At 37.6% G+C, this 11017-nt stretch overlaps 1 protein-coding gene across 9 annotated transcripts in view; it reads right to left on the reverse strand.

Annotated features, from left to right (window-relative positions):
* LOC106941846 (transient receptor potential cation channel subfamily M member 3) overlaps nucleotides 1-11017 on the reverse strand; it is an 89920-nt gene that overhangs the window by 38542 nt on the left and 40361 nt on the right. For 5 of the 9 annotated variants that reach the window (XM_015025021.1, XM_015024992.1, XM_015025005.1 and 2 more), the window contains exons 9-13: nucleotides 7717-7817; nucleotides 7306-7440; nucleotides 7140-7190; nucleotides 2321-2356; nucleotides 2024-2164 (exon numbers count right to left, since the gene is read on the reverse strand). In XM_015025021.1, the coding sequence (XP_014880507.1) occupies nucleotides 2024-2164; nucleotides 2321-2356; nucleotides 7140-7190; nucleotides 7306-7440; nucleotides 7717-7817 (464 nt within the window). The remainder of the gene's footprint in view (nucleotides 1-2023; nucleotides 2165-2320; nucleotides 2357-7139; nucleotides 7191-7305; nucleotides 7441-7716; nucleotides 7818-11017) is intronic. The other 4 variants (XM_015025027.1, XM_015024998.1, XM_015025012.1 and 1 more) reach the window with 1 other exon arrangement.

Below are 11017 nucleotides of genomic sequence, written 5' to 3' on the forward strand. Positions count from 1 at the left end.
CACATTATGTCGAACCTCTTCAGGAAATTCACTTAGTGGAGTGTTTCTATCCCCCTGGAAGAGATGTGTTCACTGTACAGCAAGGAAATTTGCTCATATCAACTGTGTACTTTATTTATTCACACTGATGTTTCCCTGCAATAGGGAGGGCAGACTGAGACCATGTGGGCAGAAGGAGTGACAGAACAACTGTGTCCCACTCACTGAGGAGGTCACGGGTTCAGGCCTGTACAGTTTCCTTAATGTACATCTGCTCACTCAGCTGTCTGATGGTGAATCACTCCTGTCTCTGTGGAGAAGTGCATATGCTGTTTGCAATGCTGAACCTTCAAGTGTGCAATCATGTCTGTAAAAGGCAGTTTGTGTCTAACAAACCTATTGTAATGTCAAGCATCTGTCAATGGACAGCTTCTCCAGTTGCGTCTCAGTTTTCCCATTTATACAAAAATGACTTGTTTTTCAATAAGGCATAAACCAAGAGGTCATCCCATATGTTGCGATATGTGCATAATGCAAATGTGGTTTTGTCGTATGAAAGCAGCTGTACATTTTGCTTTGTGACTGAAGCTCCTGGCATCTGGGTCCAAACGATACGTGCACTTTCAGTTACCTTAATCTTTTTTATTTCGCAATTGCTGTCTTAAAGAATTGCTCACATTTGCTCAGTTTTCTCAGGCACTCAATATAAACTGAACTGAATATGCTCAAAGATGCATACTCATTTGAGTCCACCGTTAAACAATACATAAACAGTTTGAGACACACCTGAGCATAGTCCTGTTTGAACTACACCTGAGGCAATAATGAAACTGTTGAGGCAGAATGAGAAACAGAACACCATGTAACGGGCAGTGTGTGTGTGTGTGTGTGATGTAAAACAGGCAAGCCCTAAACATGAGTGTGATTTTAATGATCCCTTCCTTCACTTGGCTGTAGAGATTATGTTTCTGCGAGAGCCGCGATAAAGTGCTTATTTTCTCTGATTTATGATAGTACTTGATAAAGAGACATCACTATGAATGGCTGATTTATGGCTTCAAGTGTATAATAACCATTTCTTTTTCTTTGGTGGACTGTGGCTCTGATTTTACAAAAGCACCCTGTGATTTTTCCACTCTCAAAATCACAGAGGGCATTTTGCACCCATCTAATTCACCAAAGGGAGATTTGCATCTCAAATTCTCCTGTCAAGCAAATATCTTATCGTTTAGTGTGCCTACGTTTACAATGAGCCAGCATGCACAGATTTAAAGTACAGGTGCCCATATTCCTCTGTACTCCTGTAAATTAGTGGAAGACTAAGAAACGAACGCAAACAATTGCTCAGTACTGCTTGACGAATGCAGTTAATTTCAAACATTTGCTTTAATATATTTACGAAATAAAAAAAAATAAAGTTAAGAAATTAACTCGCTGCACTGTTGGTTTTACTAAAAGAAAACATTTTAATCATTTTTTCTCTTTCTTTTAAGTAAGTGGCATTGTAAGTTATCCTATTAGTGTATAAAGTTATGTTGCTATTTAAAAGAAAATATACAAATTTAATATAAAAATTTCCAATTCATAGCATCTCTTATTCAGCGGTTAAATGTATTTTAATTTTTCTTTAAATGGAGGTTATCCCTCAGTCTGGGACAAATAATCTAAAAAAAAAATCAATTTTGTGGAGTTTAAATGTTACTTTTTCATTTATTTTGCTGCATCGTTTTTTTTTTTGTTTTTTTTGTTATCATGACTCTACCCATAAGTCATGTTTTTCCTATCCATTCTCATGTTCAAATATTTAAAATGTACCCACTCATGCTAATAAACTACTTGCATCAGCAAATTAAAACATTCTCTTCCAAGCACCCTCTGTGTTTTGAAGTTAATTAATAAAATATAATTTCATGCATGTTGCACTTGTAGGTAGAATCTGATCTTGAGGCTAATCAAACTGATATGGTCCACTTCCATTAATGACACTACTGCTGCAGCCGATGAACCAGTTGGATGATAATGAAGCTAAGAATCAATTACGTACCCTTTTGGGCCCAAAGAGGTTATGGTATAGTGTTCTGAATCTCTTCCTGGTGTAGTTGCATCGATACGCCCCACCCATGAGGTATTCAATGACCAGTCCGATGTCGATGAGACTGATGCGGTAGTCCGGCGGCAGGTTTCCCTATAAACCAGAGCGTGTTAACAACCAACACCAAATGATTAACAAAGGCAGGGGAACCAGTGGGCAGAAATGAGCCACTGTCATACACACTCACAAACACAAAATCCATGTCAAATTGTTTGTGGCTACAAAGGAAAACGTGATCATCGGATTCACCTTGAAGTAGATCCAACTGAACCCTGGATATTCTCGCTTGGAAAGAACACACAATGTCAGTGAGTAAACCGCACGATAAGCAACAGCAGCGGAAATGAGGGACACAGAAACTCAGGCAGGATCTCTCTTCCAGTCTTTAGGAAACGTCTGAGTCTCAACAAGACTTTGCCTCCGTTTGGCCACCATTTTGAAGGTCCGATTCGGTGTGAATGCCAATTTCAGCCTGAAGATTTTCAGAATGCGACTCTCCCGGCACACAAGATGTGGAAAAAGTTTGGAGCTATTTGACTTATAGTGCAATATCTGAGGGCAATCCCAATAAAAATAGACCCGAATTAGTTCTCGTAATTTTATTCAGAAGAGTAATGAGATCTTGTATGAGGTTAAATATTGTGTTGTAGGAAAAAAAAAAAAGGGCACTGCGACTCATTAGCCTGGAAGAGAGTTGCAGTAGGAGCATGGAGCTATATGCGGCTATTAAAGCTTGAGGGGAGAGTTAATGTTGAAACAGGAGTCCATTCATGTGAATCATGTCAATACTCTTTGCTCCTCATCATGCCATCAACCTCAACCTTAGACCCTGCGGTTGTTACGCTGGCCCCCACTGCTCCTTGGAGACACACTGCTTGTCTTACATGTTTAAAATCAACTGAGACGCCACCGCTGCCCCTCTGGTTCTGCAACAGGGCTGAGAGAGCCAACAAGTCTTCTCACTTCAACTCTTTCATTTCTAATGTCCTTAAGTATGTGGAGTAAAAACACTAATTCAAGTGTTGTCTTTTGCAGACTTTCATGGAATAACAGCAAATGAGGAGCCTAAACAATAACATTTTGTCAGCTGTTTGAGTCGATTACCCTCAAATCGTCTTCGGAACAGAATCACTCAGTGAGCATCTATTTGACCAAGAGAAGAAACTGTGACATATTGTTTTAACCTTCATGACTGCTAGCGACCACCGCTTTTTTACTTGCATGTGACTAATGTGTTTTTAATTTGTTACATTTAATTTAAGTCTCAGAAGTTTAATCTATCTGCAGAAAATGCACATTTATTGTGGTTGTATGTATTCAGAAGATAATTAACTTATGTGGTTAGGTAATAATCACTAATGAGAAAGTTACCTGAACCCCTAACCAAAAGAGAAAGCTAACCAACACATTTCTGGATTTTACACTTAACATGTTTAAATTGACCAGATTATCAAGGAAACTTTTAGTGTTTTTAAGAATCAACAAAATGACTCATTCAGAGTGTTTAGTTGAAATCATATTTGGCAGTATATATTTATCAGCATAAAGATGATAAATGTGTGATTTTTTTTCTGCTTCCCCCTAAAGAATCTTAAACACATAAAAGTAATGTGTTTATTTTTAAACACTTTTTTTTTTATCAAGCACAGGATGTACCTTCTCTACATCCAGTTCTCCCATTGCATAATATGGGTTGTTGTCATGGATAGCAACTCAGTGAAAAAGCAGCAGAAGTTCAAAGAAATACTTTGAATGTCTTCTTTAATAAAGAATTTTTAAAAATTAAAATAGAGTACCCAGTGAGCAAAATTCAGTTGAATAAAAAAAAAAAAAAGGATAGTGCATTGGCATCGTTTCCATGGATACGTCTCTCTCTATATGTGACTGAAACATGATTGAAGCTGATCTGGACGAACCATGCCTTACATGTTCTCATTGAATACGCTAAATCCAGATGGGACACATGAAGGAAAATAGCATATAAGCTAAATAAAGGCTAGGAGCATATACAATAGTAAACAACTACAAAGAAAAAAAAGATGTCCCCAGTGTTTGAAGGTATTGGGATGGACCAAGGAAAGAGTGAAAGACATTTTTGCACAGTACTGCATGTGAGCCTCAGTTTTGGGACCAAACTTTTGTGTATGTTGGAAGCTAATTTTATTTGGCAGCCAGACTGAAGCCAATCTCCTTAATTATCCTTAATCTTGACTCAGACTTTTTAAAACGAGGCAGCTGAGTCTTTTTGCTTTTTAGTTCTCCTGAACAATTTGTCTGTCCTCTGATTGTGTTGGTTTAACTTGCCTTTCTTTGTCAGTGGTTATCGAGCCTCATATCGGCTGTGACTTTCTGTTACTCTTTCTGCTGCTGAGATTTCCTTCATGAAAATAAGCCCACATCCACTCCAGAAACCTGCATGCCTGCTGCCTCACAGTTTTAACGTGAAACTCGCACTTTGAAAAATATACATCTTCTGTTAGTACAGCGACGCAATCCTCTGAGAACAATGAGGAATAAAAGAGAACAGCAATGACACAGAGACCTCACCTGAGGGTAGTAGTTAAATCTAATTAGGAACATACTTAAAGCACAGTGACACACAAACACCCAGCTACACTGTTGAAAGAGCACACACATTTGCAGGAAAGCTATGCCCCGCACTAGAGGGCTGCATGATGAGAATAAAACATAATTGTATTAGTAATGTGGTCTCTCGTTTTTTCTTTTTTTACTCAGAAACATCAGCTCAGAGCTCTGCTTCAGACATTGTTTATCTCAAAGCATGTTCAAAATAAGCCCAAAACATGTTAACTGCTGAAAATGTCTAAATAATAAAGGTGGTGCTGCTGTCTCCTGAATGTACAGCAAAGTTAAAACAGACTATTTTATCCAGGGAGATTTTCCTAAATGTGAAATAAAGCCTCTCTCTTTTGTGTCATTGCAAAAAAAAATAAAAAATAAATAAATAAAGGAAAACACACTGAACCATTTTCCTACATTGATTCAACTGCTTCCAATAAAACATAAACAGCATCTACTGAGTTACTCTTGATCAGCACTCGGATCATAACCATTTTTTTTTCTCACTGTCTGAAATTAAATTAAACTGCAAATTTCCTGTTTCAGGTCAGAAAGGATTACTCAGATTACTTATGTTTGCTACACTCCACTCAAACGTAGATGTTTGCATTCATTTCCTTACTGAAGTTGTTTTTTCATGCTTTTCTCGGCTCGTATGTTTTAGGTTTCTTTCCACAAGCTTTTTACAACATCTTAAAATAGCCATTTTGAGATGTTGCTTCAATATTTCCACATGATATTTCTTTATGTATCATGTAAAGGCTGCCAGACCCTCCAGCAGTAAAACAGTTAAACACCATGATGCTGCCACATCAAACATCACAGTTGGAATGGTGTTTTCAGACTTCGAAGCTTCCCGTTTCCCCCAAAGGTGGCCATTATGACTAAACACCAAAATTTTTGTACCATCAGTCCACAGGGTATTTCTCCAAAAATGTGAGTCTTTCTCTCTGAGTGCATTTACAAACCAAAATCTGGCTTTTCTATGTTACATTGGGATTAATGGCTTGTTTCTTGCTGAGGCCTTTCAGCTCATGCTGGTAAAATCTTTTAAGTATTATAATGCATTTGAAAGCCTCTTTTTGCAGTTGTTCTTGTTTTGGTGTGAGACAGACTTCTCTGAGCGGCATCATGGCTGAACATAGACATGCTGTTCAGTTCAGACTGTCCAGATGTGCCTACAATTAGTTGGTCTTAAGTCTACAGAACTATAAAATAATCATCAGGACCTTCCCAAATTATAGAGAGCTGTTTCATTCAAAAATAAATAAACAAATTAAATACTCTAAAAAAAAATATATATATATATATATTTAATTAAATTAATAAGAAGAGATACACCGATCAGAGTTTTCCCGGTCAATACTGTTTCTTATTTTTGAAAATCAAAAAAGAAGAAATATTCAGAGAATGATTACTTTGACAGGAAGCTTATTGTTAGAGATTTCTCCCAAATAGTCTTGGATGGTTTTGTTATCAGACATTTTAAATCATTTTAATAAATTCAGAAAAATCCGAAATCTTGTGAAAATGTTAACGAACAAAATTGCAAGCATTTCCTTTTTAAATTACATTTTCAAATTTTTTGCAGCTAGTTATTACTTTTATTACGGCCTGAAATCATGTAAAGTAGCTTTTTTTTTAATAATCTCATTTAAAAAATAAAATTATTATAAAGTATAAATAATACACCAAACTTAAATAAAATAAATAAATACAACTGAAATGTTATAATAATATATATATATATATATATATATATATATATTTGTTTCGTTTTATCTCATGAGCACATTTATTCATTTAATAGAGTATGGATAACTGGATTGGATTATTTACTAATGATTATTTTTCATTTTATTATTCATTTGTTCATTTCATTAATCTGGAATGAAATGCCAAATAGTTTGAAGACACACTCCTAAAGTATGTAATCTTCAAACTTTGAAGAAATAAATGGAAAAAAAAAATCTGTCCCATCCTAGCATTTAGCATATATTTAACACAAATCCGACTGACCTATGATAGAAAATATTGAGTCTGATGTAATATCAGTGATAAAATAAAGACGTGTCTTTTGTATGTAGAGTGTGTGTAAAGCGTATCTTTCCTCTACGTCCACCTTAGCTCCTGTGGCTTTAGCAATATGTGATGCTTGTGCCGTTTATTTACCGCAGTGGCTTGTGCCTTGAAAACCAGCAAACATTCTGAGTCATGAGGGTTGGAAAACGTGCAAAGCTCTACGCAGCCAAGGCAGTGCACAAAACCAGCTGAAAGAGAAAAGCTGGCCTCTATTTGATGGCAACAGCAGCTAGATCTACCAAATGTATCCACACACAAACATAGACATATACGACATATATATACACACACACACACCACAAAAAAGCAGCAGAACCTCTGTAGTCAAACATGTCCAGTGAACAACATTAGCATCCAGTGAGCCTGAGCAGCTACAGAGCTACTGAAACGGCAGTGACAGGCGTACCTTTTTGACATCTCTGACAAGGTGGTAAAGGGTGTTTGATGGTCCGTGTCGCTGTTAGAAAACAGAGGAAAAAGATGACGTGGCAAGAATTTGTAAAAAAAAAAAAAAAAAAATAAAAAAAAAAAAAAAAATTGTGGCATTATTTCATTTGTTCCTATTATCATACCGTGTTATACAGCTCCTCCAGTCTGGAAAGCGTGAGGAAGCGGTGCATGCTGACACCATTTTCAATCAGCAGCTTGACAAAGTCCACTCTGTCCAAAACCAGGGCATCCAGCATCGCCTGTTCCAGGGAACCCACCTACACAGAGAGAGGAGAACAAAAAAAAAAAAATCATCTGGTATGACATGATAAAACTGCATAACGTGACTCGTTTTTTTATTCTTTAAGTGAGTCATAGTGATCTTTTTTTGTTGTTGTTTTGTGATTCAAGTAAAGAATATTAAAAAATAAAAGCGGAGAACAGTTTTCATTTAAATACCGAACACTACGTGATTTAAAAACTTTAACGTCAATAGGAATTATCTGGAAGCACTTAGCATAGCTGAAGATTTTCATGCATTTACTGCTTCTTACAGGCCACTGCTGTCCGTAAATGAAGATCTGACTTCGTGCAATGTCCACTCTGTTCCACGCAAGAGCCAAACTCAGCTGGTCTGGGGCTGAAGCGTTGGCACCTGGGGTAGGAAACAACAGCATGGCCATAAGCATTTATCCTGATAAGGAAACAGATTGAGGAAAGAAGCATATTTTGTGGGTTATGTTGATATACTGTATGTATGTAGTCATGTCCAAATTTTCCCATATTAACAATAAACCGGGTGGGAAATCGTCTGATTTAGGTAGATGTCAAAGGTCACTAATGTCTGTTTTTGACATAGCATCTCATCCAGAGATACTATGAATCTATTTGGCAGCTTCTTTGATCAATGCCTTCTCATCTGGCCTGTCTGTTCAACTGGCTTGCAGTCATGCTCTATATTTTCAAATGATGGTTTGCAAAGTGTTTTTAAAAACTTTCAAAGCTTAGGACATTGCTTCATATTATAATCCTACATTAAACTTCTCCTAAACCGTATTGCCTATTGACGTCTCTTGTGAATACGATGATGTTTGTTCACTAGCAGATTTCAGAGGCATCCATGCTGAGGTTAGATAACACACAAATGGATACAGTGTATTAATTAGGTGACTTCTGAAGACGGATGTCTGCAATGGATTGAGAGTAAAGGAGGCTGAATAACGGTGCACTCTAACTTTTCATATGTTCTTTCAGAAATCTTTTTTTTTTTTTTTAAACATGAAAATCTTGTAATATTTTCCTGGCATCTCACAGTTATAAATTGAAATAAAAATTATGTAAATAAATACACAGAAGTTGAAAGAAAAAAAAAGAAAACAAAACCATGGGAATGCTTTTGCAAGGTATTGGGGGAAGCGTCGCTGCTTCACTGTGTTTCTGGCTCACTTAAGTTCTCATCAACCAAAACCACAATTTGGTGTCCTTGTTAAAACGTACGACCTCACTGCAAGGAAATCTAAGGAAGCCACTGTAATGCAACAATGGGTGATTTTTAATGAGCACGACGCCTTCCCTGTGGTTTAAACGTCTGAGCAGAATTACTGGGGCTTACTGGTACGAGTTCAGACCGAGTCCCGCTAATAAGACGCAACACCTACTAATAAGCGCTTTAGCAGAGATATGTCTACGTTAAAAACCAGTGTGACTGTGCTGCTTTATCAGAGGCCCCCGCGCTCATTGCGTCTCCCTCGGGGTTCTGAGCCGCAGTGAATTAACTTGACGTACTCGGTCCTCGGGATGCGAGCCAAACAGTCAGCCATCAATCACACCTTCAAGTTACACAGCGAGTCCTTCCAACTCTTCTCTTTTCCCACTTCCCTTAATCACTCAATCTCTCACATACATGCTCAGGCACTCAAATAATTTCTCTTACTTTTTGGTCTGTTCTCTCCTCAAGTCATGTGTCTAACTCTGTTGTGTTTAGCTGAGCTGCAGGCAGCAGCTTACTTCCCCAGCAAACAGACCTAATCCAGTGTTTTAGAAAGCGCTCATGCAAGATGATTTACACCTCCAATTGATTCCAGTGCAGCAGAACGAGGCTTGCATGTTAATTTGCCATCTGTCACAGTGTTGACCATTAAGTATGTGTGTTTTTTTAAGCTCTTCTCTTATCTTTAAGTTTCCCAATTTATTTCATATAATTTTCCTCTCTTTTCTCTGTCTTTGATCCTCCTTCGCTTGTTCGTCTGAATTCCGTTCCTGTCACAATTCGCGCGAGAGAAAATAAAAAAGGGATGAGAAGGAGAACAAAAATGATGGTTAGATCAACAGATAATATGAAAAGAATGTGAGCGGAATAAAAGCATGTGTAAACTAAAGGAACAAGAGCGGACAAATCTGGGATGAGCTTAAAAACGGGGAGCGAAAAACGGGCTGAGAAATCATGCGCCATCAATGCTGCACATAAATTGTTTAAAACGCATTCCTCTTTTACACTTTTCCTCTACAAACTGCAGTTTGTGTCTTTTTCTCCTCTGCGGGCTGAAGTGCTTTCCTGAAACGCAGTTCCTGAGATAATCAATCATTTGCTCTGAATTGCTAAGCAGCCTCACAGGACCTGCTGCTCCTTTGTACCCATGCATACGTCTGTTCAGTCTGTATTTATGTGTACAAATGTGAGCGTGAAAAGGAATGAGCCGCTGTCCCCGAGGAAACCAGAGAAACCATGGTCAATACAAGCTACTGAACAACAATCAGAAGTATGGATTCCTCAGTGGTGAGTGCGCGTGTGTGTCCCTGGGAGATATGTGAGAACACAGAGCAATATAGGTTTAGCTGAACCGTGCACACTTTGATAAACTTTATTTCCAGCAGTTTCCCTAGCTAGCAAGTAAATAATTTGTTAAAGTGTATAGAATTTATTTAGACTGCCAGTCAAAGTTTTATCCAGCTGAACATCTCTGGATGCAGAAGAAAAGACCGAGTGCTCAAACTAGATTATGCGTGCTGCCTTGTTTGGGTAAAATGACTGGAGAAGACAATCTTGGCTAGATCCTGTTCAGTAGAAATGAGATTTTTTTTTTCTTATATATATATTTTCCCAAACATTTCTATGCAACCAGTCCAAGATTATTGTCTACTGTGAGTGGACTTGAAGAGTCATTCTGATTATTCCTGTTTGTGGTAAATTAGGATTACCAACAGTGTTTTTGTTTTCAAAATGTCAGAATAATTTCAGAGATATTTTCATTGCTTCCTTCAAATAGATGTATATTACTGTGCCTCTCAACAAGTAAAAAAAAAAAACATCATGGCTTTTATAAAGACTTCTGATAGATTAATTTACAAAAGTGAAGATAACTAAAGGCAAACGTGAATACATTTTAAAGCAAAATATGCTTTCTTGAATGGCATTGTGGGAAAATAAAAAGATATCGGTCAAGAAGAGAAATGTGGACCTTCACTAGTCTGGTAAACTCTTACATACAATTTCCAGATGCCTTGAAAGAAAACATAAAAAGTGAGATAACAGAAAGGTCTCTGTTGCATGCCCTGTGATCAGACTCCACTAAAATCAAAGTGTTTGGCCATATGCTCATCATTACATTTGGAGGAAACAGTGGAACTTCAAGAACACTGTTCCAACTGTGTCATACGGAGACGGGGGCATTATGTGTGTGTTCTGCTGCAGAAGGTAATGGTGTAAAGTCACGAAGGGGAAACGGTGAGCCCATCAGTTATAGTGGTCTTGCTCTCAGGTGATCCTTTTTGGATCTTTTCCAAAGTACCTCCAGTCACCCCCAAACTGGAGCAGTGGCTCAAACAGATCCCAGGAACAACATCAGACATCTCAGT

This window comes from Poecilia latipinna, unplaced genomic scaffold (genome assembly GCF_001443285.1).
Source record: "Poecilia latipinna isolate Pla-1442-1.1 unplaced genomic scaffold, P_latipinna-1.0 Scaffold94, whole genome shotgun sequence".
In the NCBI taxonomy this organism is placed as follows: Eukaryota; Metazoa; Chordata; class Actinopteri; order Cyprinodontiformes; family Poeciliidae; genus Poecilia; species Poecilia latipinna.